Source organism: Phocoena phocoena, chromosome 13 (genome assembly GCF_963924675.1).
Source record: "Phocoena phocoena chromosome 13, mPhoPho1.1, whole genome shotgun sequence".
In the NCBI taxonomy this organism is placed as follows: domain Eukaryota; kingdom Metazoa; phylum Chordata; class Mammalia; order Artiodactyla; family Phocoenidae; genus Phocoena; species Phocoena phocoena.
This window is the reverse complement of record NC_089231.1, coordinates 2,871,718-2,892,647: the sequence shown is the minus strand read 5'-3', so window position 1 is coordinate 2,892,647 and position 20,930 is coordinate 2,871,718. Positions and strand designations below refer to the sequence as shown.

Below are 20,930 nucleotides of genomic sequence, written 5' to 3'. Positions count from 1 at the left end.
AATATGTGTCTTGGCGTATTTCTCCTTGGATTTATCCTGTATGGGACTCTCTGTGCTTCCTGGACTTGATTAACTATTTCCTTTCCCATATTAGGGAAGTTTTCAACTATAATCTCTTCAAATATTTTCTCAGTCCCTTTCTTTTTCTCTTCTTCTTCTGGAACCCCTATAATTCGAATGTTGGTGCATTCAATGTTGTCCTAGATATCTCTGAAACTGTCCTCAGTTCTTTTCATTCTTTTTTCTTTATTCTGCTCTGCAGTAGTTATTTCCACTATTTTATCTTCCAGGTCACTTATCCGTTCTTCTGCCTCAGTTATTCTGCTATTGATCCCATCTAGAGTATTTTTAATTTCATTTATTGTGTTGTTCATCATTGTTTTGCTTCATCTTTAGTTCTTCTAGGTCCTTGTTAAATGTTTCTTGCATTTTGTCCATTCTATTTCCAACATTTTGGATCATCTTTACTATCATTATTCTGAATTCTTTTTCAGGTAGACTGCCTATTTCCTCTTCATTTGTTAGGTATGGTGGGTTTTTATCTTGCTCCTTCATCTGCTGTGTTTTTTTCTGTCTTCTCATTTTGTTTATCTTACTGTGTTTGGGGTCTCCTTTTTGCAGGCTGCAGGTTCGTAGTTCCCGTTGTTTTTGATGTCTGTCTCCAGTGGCTAAGGTTGGTTCAGTGGGTTGTGTAGGCTTCCTCGTGGAGGGGACTAGTGCCCGTGTTCTGGTGGATGAGGCTGGATCTTGTCTCTCTGGTGGGCAGGTCCACGTCTGGTGGTGTGTTTTGTGGTGTCTGTGGACTTATTATGATTTTAGGCAGCCTCTCTGCTAATGGGTGGGGTTGTGTTCCTGTGTTGCTAGTTGTTTGGCATAGGTTGTCCAGCACTGTAGCTTGCAGGTCGTTGAGTGAAGCTGGGTGCTGGTGTTGAGATGGAGATCTCTGGGAGATTTTCACCGTTTGATATTATGTGGAGCTGGGAGGTCTCTTGTGGACCAGTGTCCTGAAGTTGGCTCTCCCTCCTCAGAGGCAGAGCCCTGACTCCTGGCTGGAGCACCAAGAGCCTTTCATCCACACGGCTCAGAATAAAAGGGAGAAAAAGTAGAGAGAATTAGTAGAAGTAGGAAGAAAGAAAGAAAGGAAAGAAGGAAGGAAGGACGAAAGGAGGGAAGGAAGGAAGGAAGAAAGCTAGAAGGCAAGATGGAAAGAAAGGAGGGAGGGAGGGAAGGAGCAAGGACTGAAGGAAGGAGGGAAGGAAGGAAAAAAGACAGAAAGAAAGAAGATACAGTAAAATAAAGTATAATAAAGTTATTGAATTAAAAAATAATTAGAAAAAAAAAGGGACGGATAGAACCTTAGGACAAATGGTGGAAGCAAAGCTATACAGACAAAATCTTACATAGAAGCATACACATGCACCCTCACAAAAAGAGGTAAAGGGGAAAAAAATCATAAATCTTGCTCTTAAAGTCCACCTCCTCAATTTGGGATGATTCATTGTCTAAAGGAGGGAGGGAGGGAGGGAGGGAAGGAAGGAAAGAAGGAAGGAAGGAAGGAAGGAAGGAAGGAAGGAAGGAAAGTATAATAAAGTTAATAAAATTATTAAGAAAATTTAAAACAAAAAACAATGGACGGATAGAACCCTAGGACAAATGGTGGAAGCAAAGCTATACAGACAAAATCTCACACAGAAGCATACACATACACACTCACAAAAAGAGGAAAAGGGGAAAAAATAATAAACCTTGCTCTCAAAGTCCACCTCCTTAGTTTGGGATGACTCGTTGTCTATTCAGGTATTCCCCAAATGCAGGTACATCAAGTTGATTGTGGAGCTTTAATCCGCTGCTCCTGAGGCTGCTGGGAGAGATTTCCCTTCCTCTTCTTTGTTCTCACAGCTCCCGGGGCTCAGCTTTGGATTTGGCCCCGCCTCTGCGTGTAGGTCGCCGGAGGGCGTCTGTTCTTCGCTCAGACAGGACGGGGTTAAAGGAGCCGCTGATTCGGGGGCTGTGGCTCACTCAGGCCGCGGGGAGGGAGGGGCGCGGAGTGCGGGGCGGGCCTGCGGCTGCAGAGGCCGGCGTGACGTTGCACCAGCGTGAGGCGCGCCGTGCGTTCTTCCAGGGGAGTTGACCCTGGATCCCGGGACCCTGGCGGTGGCGGGCTGCACAGGCTCCCCGGAAGGGGGTGTGGAGAGTGACCTGTGCTCGCACACAGGCTTCTTGGTGGCGGCAGCAGCAGCCTTAGCGTCTCATGCCCGTCCCTGGGGTCCGCCCGCGGCTCGCGCCCGTCTCTGGGGTCCGCGCTTTTAGCTGCGGCTCTCGCCCGTCCCTGGAGCTCCTTTAAGCGGCGCTCTCAATCCTCTCTCCTCGCGCACTAGGAAACAAAGAGGGAAGAAAAAGTCTCTTGCCTCTTCGGCAGGTCCAGACTTTTCCCGGACTCCTCCCGGGTAGCCGTGGCGCACTAACCCCTGCAGGCTGTGTTCAAGCCGCCTGTCCTCTCCCTGCGCTCCGACCGAAGCCGGAGCCTCAGCTCGCAGCCCCGCCCGCCCCGGCGGGTGAGCAGACAAGCCTCTCGGGCTGGTGAGTGCCGGTCGGCCCTGATCCTCTGTGCGGGAATCTCTCCGCTTTGTCCTCCGCACCCCTGTTGCTGTGCTCTCCTCCGCGGCGCCGAAGCTCCCCCCTCCGCCACCCGCAGTCTCCGCCCGCGAAGGGGCTTCCTAGTGTGTGGAAATGGCTCCCTCCCACTGGTGCACGTGCCGTCCCTATTCTTTTGTCTCTGTTTTATCTTTTGCCCTACCCAGGTACGTGGGGAGTTTCTTGCCTTTTGGGAGGTCTGAGGTCTTCTGCCAGCGTTCAGTAGGTGTTCTGTAGGAGTTGCTCCACGTGTAGATGTATTTCTGGTGTATCTGTGGGGAGGAAGGTGATCTCCACATCTTACTCTTCCGCCATCTTCCCAGCACCCCCCATTATGAAGCTTTAATAAAGTCAGTTAACCTTTAAAATGTCAGCTTCCTCACCTGTAACAGGGGTAGATAAAAGGGATAGAATAAATGGAAGAGAACTGAATAGCGCCTGACACATACCAAGTGCGTAATGAATACGTACGTTTTAAAGTTACTTTAAAAGCAGGTGAAACTTGCTCGTGCCCCACAATTCAAAAGGTACACGATGGGGTACAGTGGAAAGCGGGGAGTCCCCTGCCTGCTCATCTTGGTCCTCCATGCGCCCCTCCCTCAGGCAGCTGCCGTCACTGGGGTTTTCTGTGTCTTTTAAACAAGCTTAGGCATATTATTATATATTATTGTTTTTTAGCAGGATGTATGGCATACTGTATGTATTATTTTGTGGTTCACTTTTCCCCACCTGATAGCTTGTTTTACAAGATGCCTGAATAGTATTCCCTTTTATGGGTAAATAATATTTAGGTATTTGCCAGTACCAGTAATGCTGTCATGGATACGTGTATATCTGTAGGGTACATTTCTGCAAGTGTCAGAGCTTTCAGAGGGTAAGTTCTGTAAAGATTGTTTTAAAGTACTGATTTTGAAATAATTGCAGGCTTACTAGAAATATTGCAGGAACAGTAAATACGGAGAATTGCCTTCTGCCTTCATCTAGATCCTCCAAGTGCTAAATGCTCTGCTGCATTCGTTTTCTCTTTACCTAGTAGTATTTTGTGAGCTGTATCTATGGCACGTATTCTTTTCTAATTTGTTTGGCTTTTGAGTTAAAAGGGAGAGGCATCTTCTTTTTATATAGCAAAAGGGGGAGAAATGTTTTTATGTAGCCAAATTTGTCAGTGTTTTATGACTTTTGGACTCGTGTTCAACTCGAATTCAACACTGACATTATGGAAAAAGTGCCTCTTTTATCTAACACTTATACTTTCATTTTTTTATACATCATTACAAAATGATCACCATGATATGTCCAGTTACCATCTGTTTACTCTCATATTTTAAACCAAATCTTTGACTCAGTTTTATTTTTTGTTTCCAGATGGGCATCCAGCTGCCTAGACACCATTTATTGAATAAGTCACATTTTTCCTGCTGGAAAGCAATGCTGCCTTTATCATATATTACACTCTCAAACCTGTATGGGTCTTTTCTGGACTTTATTCCAGTAATCTGTCTTTTTATTCATGTGTTGTGATACCAAATGGTTTTAGCTTTATCGTGTGTTTTATAACTAGGATACCTAGTCCTCTCTCACTACACTTTTCTTTAAAGTGTATTTTTTACTGTTTTCACATATTTATATTTTCATACGTACTTTAAAAGTGACTGCTAAACTTCCAAGACTAGTTCTAAAAGAATCCCTATTGGTATTTGTATATAAGTGATTTAATCAGAGAGAATTGATGCCATTATAAATTTTTGTCTTTATACCAAAGAAAAGGGTTAATAGGGGATTATATGAAATCATGTGTGTGAAACTTTTGAAAATTGTAAAGCACTATAGAACTTAAAGAATCTTTCATTCAATAAAAAGAATAACTTAAGAAAAAAGAATAGGGTATTATGCATTTCCATTTACCCAGATCTTTTTTTTTATCCATATTTTAGTAGTATTTTTAAATCTTCTTCTGGATTTTGTTGGTAGGTATGAAAGATGTTGATTTTCACGTATTAAAATGTGGGCCTCTTTCTGAGTTTTAGTTTTTTAGGTGTATAATCATATCATTTGTAAACAATGATTTTACCTTTTCCTTTATAGTTATTACTGTGCATTTCTTATCTAGTTACGTTGGCTGGTATCTCTCAAACATGATAAATTAATGGCAGTGTGATAGTGGACTCTTTCCTCACCTTAATAGGATTGCTTTTAGTATTTTCCTGTCAAGTCAAATGTTATATTGATATGTTTTATTCACCTCCTCCTGTTTTTAGGCAGTTTTTTAAAACTTAAAACTAGACGTTGAATTTTAGTAAATACCTTTTCGTCTTGAAGATGATTATGCATGTTTTTTCTTTCAAAATTTATTAATGTGTTTGAAGAGAAAAGCTATTGCCCAGCACCAAGAAAGATTGCCACGTGGGAATGCAGAACTGGTTTTCCAGATCGTTCATTTTGTCAAAGGGTCAGAAATCTGGATTCAGTTTTCTTTTTCTAACACTGCCTGGGCCAAACAAAACATATACAGGCCAGATTTGGAGACAGCTTCAGGTTTGAAGCTTCAGCTGCCAGTTTGTATCTCTCTTCCAGTTCATTCCCAGAAATAATTAGAACCTGGTGACAGTTTTATGTCATCTTATGTAATTAAAGACATATTTTCATTTTTGTTTGGAAAAAAAGTCTTGATTTGGGGAGATGATTTCCGGATTTTAGCTGACAGATATTATGGTTCTGTCTTATCTCTTTGTACGTTGTTTTTCTGATTTGTCATGATAAGACCTTTAGGTAATTATTGCACTTCTTCTAATACCTATTAGTTTTAAGCAATCTTAAGTTTTAGACTTCCTTAATATAAGCAGTATCACCAAAAATAAATATCTTTCTCTCACTTTAAAAACCATTTCCTTTGTTTTCTACTCTTTACCCCCCACCCGCCGTGGTGTGTGTATGTTCCTCTCTTTGTTCTTGTTTTTAGAAAAATATTACTTTTCATTCTTTTACCTAACCTCTTTCTCTATGTTAATTAGTCCCATAAAGAGTGTTATATTCAGGAAAATACATTTTCTCTCCTTACAGATTCACTAGCACGTAAGGAAAATTCCTTGTATTGACTGATAACAAAGAGAAGGAAACAAAGAGCTTTCCTTTTCCCTAATAAAACTATGTCTGTCTGTAAAGACACAGTTAAATAAAGAGTGAAAATTTTCTGATGAATTTCATTAGCAGGGCCCAAATCTCTTTGATTTCAAGTGTATTCCTTACCTATTGTAGGTGTCTGTTTAATTTCTGGCGAATACATCTAATTGAAATTTAAAAAGCTGATTCTGCCAAATTAGAAATTTGCCAATTTAGGTATTATTTTACTAATTATATTTCCATAAATTCCACTTGTGATTTTTCTTCTGAGAGGAATAGCTTCAAACCTGGATCAAGGTTGAATAACAGTATGGGGTTGGCCAAAAGGTTCGTTTGGTATTTTCCGTAAGATGGGTCTAGTAGCACTTAGTTGTCTTTAACTCATTCGAAACAATTTTGTTAGATTGTATGTGACAGCTGTCCTATCAGCGTGCATTTAAAAAAAGACTTAACTGGTGAATTTTTGTGTAGCCATTTTAATATTGAAGAGAAGAAAAAAAGCAACATTTTCAGCATATTACGCTTTATTATTTCAAGAAAGGTAAAAACGCAACCGAAACACAAGAAAAGATTTGTGCAGTGTATGGAGAAGGTGCTGTGGCTGATCGAACGTGTCAGAAGTGGTCTGTGAAGGTTCGTGGTCTGTGAAGGTTCGTGCTGGAGATTTCTCGCTGGACGATGCGCCACGGTCGGGTAGACTACTTGAAGTTGATAGTGATCAAATCGAGACATTAATTGAGAGCAGTCAACGTTATACCATGCGGGAGATAGCCGACATACTCCAGATATCCAGATCAGGCGCTGAAAATTATTTGCACCAGCTTGACTGTGTTAATCGCTTTGATGTTTGGGTTCTACATGAGTTAAGCGAAAAAAACCTTGACCGTATTTCCACATGCGATTCTCTACTTAAACGTAATGAAGAGAAAACGTTCCGTTTTTAAAATAAATTGTGACGGGCGATGACAAGTGGATACTGTACAATAATGTGGAACGGAAGAGATCACGGGGCAAGCGAAATGAACCACCACCAACCACACCAAAGGCCGGTCTTCACCCAAGGAAGGTGATGTGTATATGGTGGGATTGGAAGGGAGGCCTCTATCATGAGCTCCTTCTGGAAAACCAAACAGTTCCGACAAGTACTGCTCCCATTTAGACCAACTGAAAGCAGCACTCGATGAAAAGCGTCCAGGACTAGTCAACAGAGAACGCATAGTCTTCCATCAGGATAACACAAGACCGCATGTTCATTTGATGACCAGGCAGAAACTGTCACAGCTTGGCTGGGAAGTTCTGATTCATCCGCCATATTCACCAGACATTGCACCTTCAGGTTTCCATTTATTTTGGTCTTTACAAAATTATCTTAATGGAAAACAGTTTAATTCCCTGGAATATTGTAAAAGGTACCTGCAACAGTTCTTTGCTCAAAAAGATAAGAAGTTTGGGGAAGATGGAATTACGGAGTTGCCTGAAAAATGGCAGAAGGTAGTGGAACAAAAGGGTGAATACGTTGTTCAGTAAAGTCCTTGGTGAAAATGAAAAATGCATCTTTTATTTTTACTTAAAAACCGAAGGCACTTTTTGGCCAAATGCAATATTTAGCATTGCAAAAGAATCTTCTATATTTGATCATAAATCATGAACTCATTCATGATCAAATATGCTATTTCTTTGTTTTAACTATTTATCAGTTCCTTTCTATAGCATAAGAATTTACCATTTCCTCATTTTTTTTTTTTTTTTTTTTTTTTGCGGTACGCGGGCCTCTCATTGTTGTGGCCTCTCCCGTGGCGGAGCACAGGCTCCGGGCGTGCAGGCTCAGCGGCCATGGCTCACGGGCCCAGCCGCTCCGCGGCATGTGGGATCCTCCCAGACCGGGGCACGAACCCGTGTCCCCTGCATCGGCAGGCGGACTCTCAACCACTGCGCCACCAGGGAAGCCCAATTTCCTCATTTTTATTTGCATTTTTTATTAGTGATAACAGATCAGCTCAGACGATACTTATTGTAAGTTCATTCCTTCTTTTTATGTTCTTTGAGTTAATTTTGGAGTCATTTGATCACACCTACTGTTACTTACACTTATAGCAGACTAAGTCTGCCCTGCTGATTCTTGATTTATATCATAGTACCTGTCTAGTTAGCGTTCTTATCTCTCTTAGGCTAATTTGTGTTCATATGGGACTGTTAGGATTTTCTGCAAGATTCAATCATAGTCATCAGTCATTTCAGTTATTATGGAAATTTCAGCTTTTTCCACAGTTGATCATATATCCTCTGCTGTGGCAAAAAGTCTATAGCTTTTTATAGGTATGATGTGCTGTCTAAATCTAAGCCTAGAAGGACATTAATTGGTGAAATGCAGTTTCGAGGCCAAGCTGGACCCTTCTCATTGTAATCTTCCTCCAGGGTCGATCCGCGAGGAGAATGGTGTGCGATGGCACGTGTGTCCCTACTGCACCAAGGAGTTCCGCAAGCCCAGCGACCTGGTGCGCCACATCCGCATCCACACCCACGAGAAGCCCTTCAAGTGCCCGCAGTGCTTCCGGGCTTTCGCCGTGAAGAGCACGCTGACAGCCCACGTCAAAACGCACTCGGGCGTCAAGGCGTTCAAGTGCCAGTGCTGCATGAAGAGCTTCTCCACCTCGGGGAGCCTCAAGGTGCACGTTCGCCTGCACACAGGTACGGGCCTGCCGCCGCAGGTGGTTCACGGCGGGGTCTGCGCTGGTGGCTGGGCGTGTGGAGCGCCCGTTGCTCTTTATTTCAGTGAGTGTGACAGTGACCTTCTGCGGGCTGGGCACACGGCACACGCTGTTGAACAAAGTCCACGTGACCTTGGTCCTCATGGAGCCGATGGCCCGAAGAGGGAGCATTAAACTGTACCACTTACGAGTGAGGGCAGGAGTGCAGGGAGTGAGGAGGGGAGACCGCTGTGGGTGACGGGATTCAGATGCAGCCCAGGAGGGCCTTCCCGAGGAGGAGGCCGGCATCGCCCCCGTGGGGCCTCTGGGTTTTAGCTGGCACCCTTCAGGCTGGGACCTTAATATCAATACCCACTCTGCCTGTCGGATATTTTGTCATCAGTATTAGGGCACGAGAACTTCCATATTCAGGCTCCAGTTCTGTTCATAGCAGTTTTATTGAGATATAATTCACAAATCATAAAATTCGCTCTTTTAAAGTGTGCATTTCAGAATTGTGCAACCCATGCCACTATCTAATTTTCGAACATTTTTATCACCCCCAAAAGAAACCCTGTACCCATTAGCAGTAACTTCTCCTAACCCTTTGAGGTTCCTGGGCTGAGCTGAGCATGTGGATGAGTATTTGAAAAAGCTGAAATGAGACTGTTTTGATATACGCCTTTCTTTGGAGTCTGCATTTTCATTTGCCAGTAAAATTGTAAGAAAAGGAAGTTTCCTTCAGAAAAGGGAAGTCAGCAGAGGATTGTTGAAAGGATGTTCTCACTGTCATCATCAGCAGTGACATTATTATTTACAATCAAACAACCACCATTTACTGCTCGTTTCCCAAATGCTGGCACTGCTAAGTGCTCTGCAAACACAAGTGTGTAGAATCCCAGCAGCAAACCTGGGGCCCCGTTGTTATTCCAGTTACAGAGAGGATGATTTGAGAGAGGAGAGCAGCCTTACTCACTTTAGTGTCTTAAGGACTACTGGTTGTTTGAACATCCATTTTACAATTTTAGGCTTTCTCCTGAAAATGGTAAATGCCCTTTTTTTTTTTTTACTTAAAATGCTCTTATTACATGCCTTAACATCTGTAACGTGCACTGAATGCAAACGAGAATAACTGTTAATTTATAATATCCATGAAATTACAAACATATGGCATGAAACAACAAATTGAGAATTCAAATCAGTATTAAAATACTAGAATTTTATGTTGGCGTTAACTGAGATGTATTTCTTTGGAATAATTCTACAGTCTATTTTATTTTTTATCAGGAGTCAGACCTTTTGCTTGTCCTCACTGTGACAAGAAATTTCGAACCTCAGGCCACAGGAAGACTCACATTGCTTCTCACTTTAAACACACGGAGTTAAGAAAGATGAGGCACCAGCGTAAACCTGCAAAAGTTCGTGTTGGCAAGGCGAACGTTCCGGTCCCCGATATTCCTTTGCAGGAGCCGATCCTCATAACAGACGTAGGTAAGGTTGTCCTCCCTGGTGCTTTGCACAGGGTGTATGAACATCATGGTCTGCGTAGTTAGATAGTTGTACGTGTGGTGCCAGTGGAGGTGTTAAGGATTGTTTTGCTTTATGGGCCAGCACGTTTCACAATTAAATTAAGATCCTAGTTCTGGCTCAACTGCTGCTCAGATTATGTTCTCGGTAAGAGGGAAGTGCTGTGTAAGTGAAGGTGTTCATATGTGAGTCCTCACCAAGGAAGACTGTACCTCAGTGGACCTGTGAGGTGGATGGGTATCCTGAGTGGGGCACACAGTATGCTGTGTCATTTACATCTTAGAAGCCCCGCACGCTGTGTAACAGATCGTTATCTGGGCTGCTTTAACCTTCGGATTAAAAGGTAAATCTGCCAGCTTTTAAGTTCTTTTTAGGCTTGGTGTTGTTATGATCAAGGTAAATTATGATTTTGTTAGCTAACTAAAAAGAAAACACAGTTCATGAGAATCTTCAGAGAAATGACTTTTGTAGGTCCTAAAACAAGATTAAAGGAAACTCATTAAGTTTTGTGGAAGAATTTACATTTTTATGCAGTTCTCCTGTATTTCATCGTCTTAGGTGAGATAATCTAGTCTGAACAAAATTAATATCAAATAAAACATAATTTAATATAAATAAAAAATGGTAAAAAAAAAAGAGAGAGATACTGTAGACTAATGTCAGCTATAGTCCACTAATAAGGTGATCAATAGTCACGAGCTTTTATGTATCTAGGAGCATAGCATCAAAATATATAAACCAAAAACAGAAGAAAGGAGAAATATTCAAATTCTGAACCAGAGTGAGAGACCCTCAATTAGATTGGTGTAAACACAGTGAGACTGAGGAGGATTTGAAGCGCACATATCAAAAGGGTGATTGAATGGCTTTAAAGCCTTCTACTCCAAAGTACGCACTCTTTTAAATATGCATGAAATAGAAGTTGATCACATTCTAGGGTATAGAGAAGTTTCAGGTTTTCAGAAATAGGTACTGTGAAGGATACAGTCTTTGATTACCGTTCACTGAAAACATAAATTAATAGAAAGTAGCTATCTAAAGTTTCATTCTATGGAAAAGTAAGACTCAAAACTGCAATTACATCCTAGAAATGGGAACGTTTTTATAAACAGTGGGATGGACCAAAGCTATTATCAGAAAAGACTGATAACAGCTTTTGAGAAGTATTTCTTACTAAAAAATAAGAACAAAAATAAATAAAATATATAACTCAAAAAGGTAGAAAAATAAAAAAGCAAGTAGCAAAAAGTAATTAATAAGTATAATAATTTAAGATAGAAGACAAAATTCTAGTGAACATAATTTTACAATGTTTAAAAAGTTAACAGTAGAATAGATAGCTTGACACGTCTCTAGTAAACTAAAGACCGAGAAAATATCTGTAGTATTAGGAATGAGAGTCAAGCTGTAAGCACAGATACAGATGAGATAAAAATTGTTTGCAGATACTCTACAGCATTTTGCTAATACACTTGAAAATTTAGATGAAGTGGATTTTTTCTAGAATAACGTGCTTATCAGAACTGACTCTAGAAGAAATGGAAAACCCCCAAGAGACAACAAGTTTAAGAGCATACTCCCCAAATACCAGCCTGCGATGATTTTACGTATGATTTCTGCTAAGCTTCCTAGGAACTGTAATTCTTAGGGTGTTTAATTGTTTAGGGTGTAGACACTGATCGGAACTCCCATGGTGGGTTAGAACACTCTGATGTCCTTGTGCAGCTGTGGCAGCTCACAGAGCAAAACAACAGACCAATTTCACTTAATGTGTATTTAATCTTCACTGTAGTCTCTAGGTTCTCAGTGATTTGTGTTATTCTTGAAGTGCAAAAAAATCTCTAAAAGTTAGGACAGACTAAAAACTTACTTAGCAGCCCTAGAATTATCCTTCATGCTTGAGGGTAACCCTCAAATTACCAGTTGTTTCAGGTTGCCATGACTCAGGTTACACACCTGTGGTGGGTTTCTTGCCGTTAAGTTTACAAATCCTTAGTTGAGTTGAACTGGAGCCCTGATTCTCCAGACTTTTTCCGAGGTCAAAATGGAGAACATTGTGCTTTTAGCTTCACAGACACCTGTATCTTAGACGAAATTAGTGGAAGCAGAAATCTCCTTTGTTCTAGGCTGAGTGGGACACATGGGGGAAGTGATTCATAGAGCTGGCTTCACATTGTAAAATGTGAAATATTTAAATATTTATTTTACACGTCGTCATTATTTGTATTTGTGTCTGTCTCTTCTCTCAGAATCTGAGCTCCTTGGGGCCTGTGTAGAAAAAGTGTGACTGTAATTATGTTTGGGGGACAGATCTTGATAAAAACATGCCAGAGAGGGTTTAGCATAGATTAGTTACAATTATATGACTTAACTGGGAGATGAGATGTTCCAGTCCAGTCTAGTTACTTGAAGCTCAATACCTTTTACACTAATTACTGTCGCTTAGGAAAGTATTAGAATGCATAAAAAAATACTCCAGCAAGTAACTTAATTTCTGCATATTAAGGGAGCATTGTTGGATAGAACAGTCCCATATAGTTGTGTAATTCTAAAAACTCCCAGAGCTGCGTGGGAACTTAAAAACAGTCTTTCCCAAACTTGCCTACATTCCTCACTCTTCATTTTCACAGATGTAAAATGTGGGCCCTAGAGAGGGTTCTAACATTGCTTTTAGGTTCTACAACTAGAGCTCATGGTAGATCTAGAACCTGGGGCTTCAGACTCCTGGATCAGCGTGTGGTCAGTACAGCTCACTTCCTCCCGCACCCGTCAGCCTTGCGCCCCCGGTGCAGGAGTGTGGAGGAGCCGCCAGGGGCCCACATGGCCACTGGGTCTTGGCATCGAGCACCACTAGTCTTTACTGAGCACAGATACCGTGTAGTCCATTGCACTTGGGGCTCTTTTCACTAGACGTGCGGTGTACTGTGCTCTAAATGCTTTCTCTGCTAAATTCAAGAACTAAGTTTAAATAAAACAGTGTGCAGACGGGGCAAGCGTTGGAGTCAGGCTGATCGTAATATTTTGACCTGTAGCTGCTTCTGGATTTTCAAATCATATGTGTATATGACATATCTATTTTTCTTTGAAGAAATCACTGTGTTTTCTATATATGACTGTGCGTATGTGTGAGTTTGTGTAATGGTGTATGCTCCCACCATTTTTGTGGAGCATAGATGTTTGAAAAATATTTTCTTCGAAGTGAGCCAGGCTTTGGTTATCTATTATTTTTTAAATATATTTATTTTAAATTAAAAGTGGGCTTTTGTTTTGTTTTTAATTAATTAGTTAATTATTTACTTACTCATTTGGTCGCACTGGGTCTTAGTTGCAGCAGGCGGGCTCCTTAGCTGTGGCTCATGGACTCCGCAGTTGCAGCTCGCCAGCTCCTTAGTTGCGGCATGCAAACTCTTAGTTGCGACATGCAGGATCTAGTTCCCTGACCAGGGATCGAAGCCTGGGCCCACTGCGTTGGGAGCGCAGAGCCTTGACCACTGCACCACCAGGGAAGTCCCTGGTTATCTATTATTTTAAACCTCAGCGCTGTAATGATTGATCTTCCAAGTTTATATTCATGTTTTAATCATATTGATATTAGTGCATTTATCTTGCTTTTTTTTTTTTTTGCGGTACGCGGGCCTCTCACTGCTGTGGCCTCTCCCGTTGCGGAGCACAGGCTCCGGACGCGCAGGCTCAGCGGCCATGGCTCACGGGCCCAGCCGCTCCGCGGCATGTGGGATCCTCCCGGACCGGGGCACGGACCCGTGTCCCCTGCATCGGCAGGCGGACTCTCAACCACTGTGCCACCAGGGAAGCCCTAGCTTAGCTTTTTAACAGAACTTTGTAAAATTATTAGACGTGAAAAATAAAGCATCGGAAAAATGAAGCCTGTTATTTCACTTTCTGAGGAGCTCAAGGTGGGACTCCTGCCCTCCCCGCCAAAGATCTCAGAATCATCTGGGGTTCTGTTTAAAAATAAATATACCTGGATGCTGCCCAGAGACTATAATTCTGTGTCTAGCGGGGAGACATAAGGTAACAGTTGTATATACTGGATTGTTTATTGCAGCCCTGCAGTAGTGTACAGTTAGAAACAGGCAGAATGTCCGCCAGACGTGCATTAAGGGAACTGGGTACACTGGTACGGTGGAATTCCTTGCCAGCATCCAAAGGGTGATGGGGATGATGTCATATGTAATGACTTGGAGAGTTAAGTATATGTATGAAGTATGGACAGGTAGTTCCAGAACAGTGTGTGTGGTTGATCCCACTTATGTTTTCACATTACAAACTCTTCTGTTAGAGTGGCGGCTAAACCGTTCACTGTGGCTGTCTCTGAGGGGTGTTACTGGGCACATTCTTTTGTTTTTCTTTTTACGATCTTGTGAATTATTTGAGAAAGGGCCAGAGGACTTGCACAAGAGCGTATTGGCAAGGGACTGGGTAAAGGGATTCGATTCGTGGAGGGCAGGTGGGACTGGGGAGGAAGCGAAGGCAGGCTGGGAGGCAGAGCTGGGCCGGGACAGGAGGCTCGAGCTCCTCAGGCTTGGAGGGGGCCTTAGGAGCCGGAGCGTCCAGGCCAGCCGCTCGACCACAGACCTGCTGTTTCGGAAAAGAAAGGAGTAACTGAACATTCTGTTTATGGGACCTGTTTATGATGGAGAACTTGTTTGCTGCGGAACGTAGGTTCCAGAAGCCACAGGAGAAAGAGCTGAGAGAACAGTGGGGCTGGAGGAGGGACCCTGCACCAGAATGGGGGTGACTTGGAGAGGAGGATCGTCTGTGGGCCTTACAGGGCTCACAGCTTCAAGGCCTGGCGCAGACAGCCAGTCTGAAGTCTCCCGGTAGCTTCTGGCGTCGGGCTGCTTCAGCGCAGGCCGGAAGTCAGGGCCTGCCGCGGCAGACGGGTGGCCAGCTCTGTGAAGGTGCTGACTCGGGTGCAGCCTGGAGCCTTAGGGGTGCAGGCCGGCTCTGCCATCTGATGAGCTTTGTGTCTGCACTGCAGGCTAGGGAGGCACTCACCCGGAGCCCCACTTTGCTAACTGACCTCAGGTCTGACTGGGAGGCAGTGAACCCCTGCACAGCCCTGCCCCCAGCACCCAGTACGGCTTTTTTTTTTTTTTTTTTTTTTTTGATGTGGGAAATGGCAAAAGCAATACTTTGTTTCCTTATTTGTGAATATCTTATTTTTTTCCCTATGAAACAAATACAAGACGACTATAGGAGGGCTTTTTACTTTTTAAAAATTACCTTGTGAATTTCATTTACTTTACCTACTTTCACGAATTTATACAATTTATATAAATAATTGCTTTAAATTATTTCACTTTCCTGTGTTGCTTTTTAATGTATGTCTTGTCTGATGAAGTCTATAAAATTAATGTCTCACGTTTGTACAGCCCAATTTAATTGCGGGAGGAGAGTTTTAAATTTTTTTATTGGTGTTTTTCTTAGAAATCACTCATTCCGTTAAGTTCAGCAATGAACAAGAAAATGGCTTATCAAATATTACTTGGAGCTTACAGTTTTAATTAAGTGGTACTTTATGCTAATAGTTACTGAACCTGTTTGCATAAGATACCAGGGAACTGCGCCTAACAGTTGCTATTATGTGTTGCCTGTGGACCTTCCTTGCAGAGCATTTGAGGTTCACAGTTTCACAAGCTTCGCAGTGACCAGAGGAGCCACCCTTTTTGGCTGCCAGTTTGGAAAATACTCACTTCAGTTTTCTGTTCTCTTCATAGAATCTAACATGATTCCCTGAAAGTAGATGTCCAATAAAGGTTGAGTGTCAGACCGTGAATCAACGATCTTGGTTGGAATTTGTGCGTGCTTCTTTCCTTCCTTTCTTTCTCGGATTTTGTAAACACTGAGAACAGGATCATTAGTATATTCGATCGTATCTACGTGTCCTACTTGGCCAGTGCTCTTTGGCTCAGGGCTACATCTATGACCATGGGGCAGGCCCCAGGCTCCAGAAGCTATAGCGCAGGGAGTGGGGAAAGAGAAAACAGAACCAGCAGTGACAAGTGCTGGGACAGAAATGAGTCAGCGTGTGGAGGTGGGAAAGTGAGGCTCGTTAAGAATCACAGCATGAAGCTGCCTGGGTAGGAGCTGGCGGTGGGTGTGGAGAGAGGTGGGGACCGGGGCCAGGAGGCCGAGCCTGGTGGTCGCGGTGGCCCCGTTCTCGGTGGCAGACCACGGGAGGTGGTTGAGCAAATTGCCGTTCGGGTCCCAGCGCACTGTGCCAGGGACATTCTTCTGCTGGTGACACAGGAAGGCAGAGCAGAACATTCAGGAGGCTGGTCTAGGTGCGTGTCTGACACAGAGCCACGCAGAAGAGTGAACGTGCGTCTGGGTTTGGGAATCGGCCCTTGGACGGCCATCTTGCCTCTGAGCGCCAGGCGTGTCAGCCTGTCTGCAGCAGACTTAGCGCGTGTGTCCTGGGGAAGGTGGTGGGGTGGACTGAGGGACTGAAGTTTTCTCTTCTTGAGCGCGAGAGAGGAGTTGCTGGGAAAAAGCAGGGCGATGCCGTGACGGGTAGAGCGATGCTGGAGCTGCCAGGAGGGCAGGGCTTTGCGTGGTCCCCATGCATCTCCCCAGTCCTGAATCCTTGTGAAATGGGAGAAGGTTTGGCAGCTCTTCGAGTGTGTGCCCTGTGGATTGTACACACATCAATCACAAGGGAGGTTCTGTTATTTTTTTTATTTTTTGGCCGTGTCACACAGCATGTGGGATCTTAACTCCCTAGCCGGGATCAATCCTGCGCCCCCTGCCTTGGGAGGGCAGAGTCTTAACCACTGGACCGCCAGGGAAGTCCCACAAGGGAGGTTCTGAATTCTCCTTGAAAAGTAGATGAGCGCTCGTGCAGCATCGGGAAGTGCAGGTCCATTCAGTTAAGTCTCACATGCGAGCGAAGCGAAATAGAGATAGCAGTGGAAGTAGAAACGAGGAAACAAGTTTAAGAACACTGAAAAGTGGGATCTCCAGGACTGGCAAATGGCAAACTTGATGAGCGGCTCCAGAAGTCTGGAATCCCTGGCCCCCGCATGACTAGGCGGATGGGGTTCCTTACGTACAACTAGGAGAGTTGGGAGGAACAAGCAGGTTTTAGGGGACAGGATTGAGCTGTAACCCGCACTGTTAGGGACAGTCTGGACAGCAGTGTGTTAGGAGGCGCCTGTTGGTAATCATCACATGGAAGTGAGTGGCACAGCTGAGGGAGCGGGGAGTGTGGCCAGTCCAGAGTCTTGGCTGATAGTTGCATTGTCTGGGAGAGAGGAGAAGCAAACAGCCCCGGTAGAACTGACAGTGTACGTCTTCCTCTCGTTCCAGGTAAACATTAAGTAATTCAGAGGGTTCAGGTGTGTGTTTGTTCTGAATTTCATAAATAATTCAGTTGCTTGATCAAGACATACTTATTACACGGTCAACCTAAGGGCATTCTTTATTCACTGAAAGTACGTAAAACCTGAAATATTTAAGGTTGTAATTTTGCTGTTTACAGATTTTCTTTTAATAAAATTTCTGTGAAAACCCTGACTTTCTTAGAACAAAAGATCATGTTGGAATCATTTCTGTCTGAGTTTGTTATAGTACCTAGGGTACAGTCTTCTTACTGAACAAATAAGGGACTTAAAAACTCTGATTAACCTAAATGTTGATGTACTTATATAAATTGCATGCCAACAGATGCTCATATAGAAAGTTAAATGTAGAAATCTGTGAAAAATTGGCTCTAGAACAAGGAGAAGTAATTGTGACAATATAAATGTTCCTTATGTTGAAAAGAATATCTATCTTAGATTAACTCTCTAAGCGTTTCCTGATAGGTGTTCTTTAAATAGTGAGTCCCTAACGCAATCAACGTAGCGATCAGTCTCAGCACTGGAATCTGGCTCCTCAGATTGTTTATCTTCTGGGTAAAGCAGATGCCTTTTGACATCTCTTTGTAGCACTGACGGTGAATTATTCCTGATTTTCTTTTGGTTTGTAGGTCTTATCCAGCCCATTCCAAGAAACCAGCTTTTTCAGAGTTATTTTCATAGTGACTTTGTGAATGAAGCAGATCGACCGCACAAGTGTTTTTACTGTCAGCGCGCCTATAAAAAGTCTTGCCATCTTAAACAACACATCAGGTAAGGCAATGTAGATTCAGAGATGGAAATTTATAGTTACCGTGATTTAGTGATCCGGTGGCTTGTGGAAATACTAAGAATGGTGGTGTTAGCTTTTGTTACTTCAAATGTCACTTTTGACCCCAGAATATTTACTGATAATTGATATTTTCAGGCTTCAGTGTCTTGACCAAAACGTTTTACCCACAAACCGCCACTGAATTTTATTTACGCTCCTATTATATTTCAGTATTTGCAGTCTCTGGGACATGTCAGAGAAATATTTGGTTTGTTTCGTGAGGATCATGCTCTTTCACAGTTTCTCGGGTGTACTCATCAGGTTAATTCTTGGTGCTAGCAACAGTGAAGAGGAAGTATTGATAGAAACCTGATCACGAGAGACGGTGAGGGGTCATGAGAAGAGGACAGAACGTAGAAGAGGATGTGGGGTCTGGTTTTGTGTCGGTTGTATGCGAGCCCCGGACTTCAGATGAGCCACCTGAGCGCTGAGTCTCCGGTCCCGTTGTGGGGACGTGAGAGCTGGGTCCCTCTGCTGCTAAGCTCAGAAAAGGGGTGGCCAAGTGAGATGATGACTAGAGCGCGTTCTAAATTAGAAAGCAGTGTGAAAGCGTGACACGCTTATTCATTTCCATTTTTATTCTTTTTAGATCACATACAGGTGAAAAGCCTTTTAAATGTTCTCAGTGTGGAAGAGGCTTTGTTTCTGCAGGAGTGCTCAAAGCACACGTCCGAACGCACACTGGACTTAAATCTTTCAAGTGTCTGATATGTAATGGAGCTTTCACTACTGGTGGTAGCTTACGGCGACATATGGGCATCCATAACGACCTTCGTCCCTATATGTGTCCCTATTGCCAGAAAACATTTAAGACCTCACTAAATTGCAAAAAGCACATGAAAACCCATAGGTAGGTATAATTCTGATGGTCACTTTTTAACAATCCTTATAATTCCCAGATGATGGTGGGGAGCGTTTTGAAGAAATAGTTGTCTTTGTTCCCTTTATTATTACTTGTAGCAGGAGGTGTATGAGCTAAAGAAACTTCTGTATCAGTGTTTAATGACCTATTGAGAACCATAGACTGAAGCACATCATTTTTATTTTTAATGTAGTGTTGAAGTAGTCAGTGTTGGCCTAAATGCTTTCTAAACTCTCTTAAAACTGATAATCAGTAGTAGATAAAATGCTAGATAGTGTCTACTATAATGAGGTAATGAAGGTTTCAAAAAAGAAAATCTTGGTCAACTCTGGGACCTCTAGGCATATCATTAGTGTTATCTGAATGGTAATTATTGTAGGTTGTTGACAGAAAAAAAACATGTTTTAGCTAACACATAAATCCATCATTAAAGCTAACTTAGATTTTTTTTTTTTTTTTTTTTTTGCGGTACGCGGGCCTCTCACTGTTGTGGCCTCTCCCGTTGCGGAGCACAGGCTCCATATGCGCAGGCTCAGCGGCCATGGCTCACGGGCCCAGCCGCTCCGCGGCACGTGGGATCCTCCCGGACTGGGGCACGGACCCGCGACCCCTGCATCGGCAGGCGGACTCTCAACCACTGCGCCACCAGGGAAGCCCTAACTTAGATTTTTGCTTGCTTAGAGGGCTGTCTCATCTGTAAGTGGAGGGGACCCAACGAGCCCTTACAGAGACGCATTTCTGACTGTGTCTGGAGCTTATTCAGTGGTGCTTCTGTGAAGCCACAGAATTCTGTATTGTAACGGAAAGCATGGACAAGCTGACCACGACCACCTCCTAGGAGGCTTTGAGAACAAGAGTTACCAGGCTTACCAGGAAAGAATATTAGCCTTCTGCCCTAGAATGTTTACCTTTGAGCCGTATTTTAACCCGGATGTCTCTGTCCAGGTATCACCTACCAAACAGAACTCCCAACTGATAGAATAAGGTAACTCGGAGAAATGGTGTTCTGGTTTCATCCCTCTGGATGCCGAAGCACACTTGACAGAATTGACTCTCCTCGATTTTGGTACGGTTGATCATGTAGCCGAGGAGTTTAAGTGCTTCTCGAGACCATCTAGGGAATATGAGATTGGTGGTGTCAGTTAGGGGACTCTTGCCAATTATATATCCAGTTATACTTGGCTGCATTTTATGGAGGAAGCTCTGTGCTTCACACGCATTCAGGGGCTGGGGAGTTCATGGGGGCGGAGACGCTCAGAGCGTGCACTGCTGCCCCCCTGCCAAGAGAAATGGGGCGCGGCCACAGCTTGCGCAGAGCATGGTGAATGGCGCCTCTCTGCAAGACGCCCGGCCTTCACAGTGTGCTTTTGTGGTGGTGTCGGGAGTACAGTTTACAGGCTCAGAGGCCAGTGCTGTAATTTCCGGGAAGAGGGTCAGCTGTTTTTAGCCGGGTCATTTCTGTCAGTGGAGTGTTGCTTTGGCCACTGCTTGTCCAGGGTTCTGCTGAGGGACACGTGCCATGCTTACGCCAGGGGAGAGTGTGCGTGGCTTTCAGGTGGCAGCGTAAGGACGGGTAGGTCTGTCATTGCAGAGTTGGGGGTTTATCTTATAGATGGCGTGTGCTGTGAACCTGCCTGCTCGCAGGCAGCAGCTCCAGTCGTTTGATCCCTTTGTTTGAAGTCTTGGGAATTGCTAAAATGCCATATACACTTACGGTAAAAATAAAAAGTCGCTGTAGTAAGAGTTGTGAAAACACCCAGGCAAACAAACAGAAAACAAGGCTCCACCAGTCACAACAGAGGGCACGTTTCCTCTCCTTCAGGGTGGTGGAGACGACCCCGTGAACCCATGGCACCACTGTACAGTCACCCTGTGGTGGAGGTGCGACAGTGCGTGTTCTTTCCTTT

At 43.6% G+C, this 20,930-nt stretch overlaps 1 protein-coding gene across 1 annotated transcript in view; it reads left to right on the top strand.

The window, feature by feature from the left end:
• The window catches only part of ZNF236 (zinc finger protein 236), an 86,258-nt gene that overhangs the window by 27,615 nt on the left and 37,713 nt on the right, over nt 1-20,930 (top strand). Inside the window, exons 9-12 of the mRNA XM_065890422.1 lie at nt 8,170-8,442; nt 9,729-9,932; nt 17,962-18,103; nt 18,751-19,011. Of these exons, the coding sequence (XP_065746494.1) occupies nt 8,170-8,442; nt 9,729-9,932; nt 17,962-18,103; nt 18,751-19,011 (880 nt within the window). The remainder of the gene's footprint in view (nt 1-8,169; nt 8,443-9,728; nt 9,933-17,961; nt 18,104-18,750; nt 19,012-20,930) is intronic.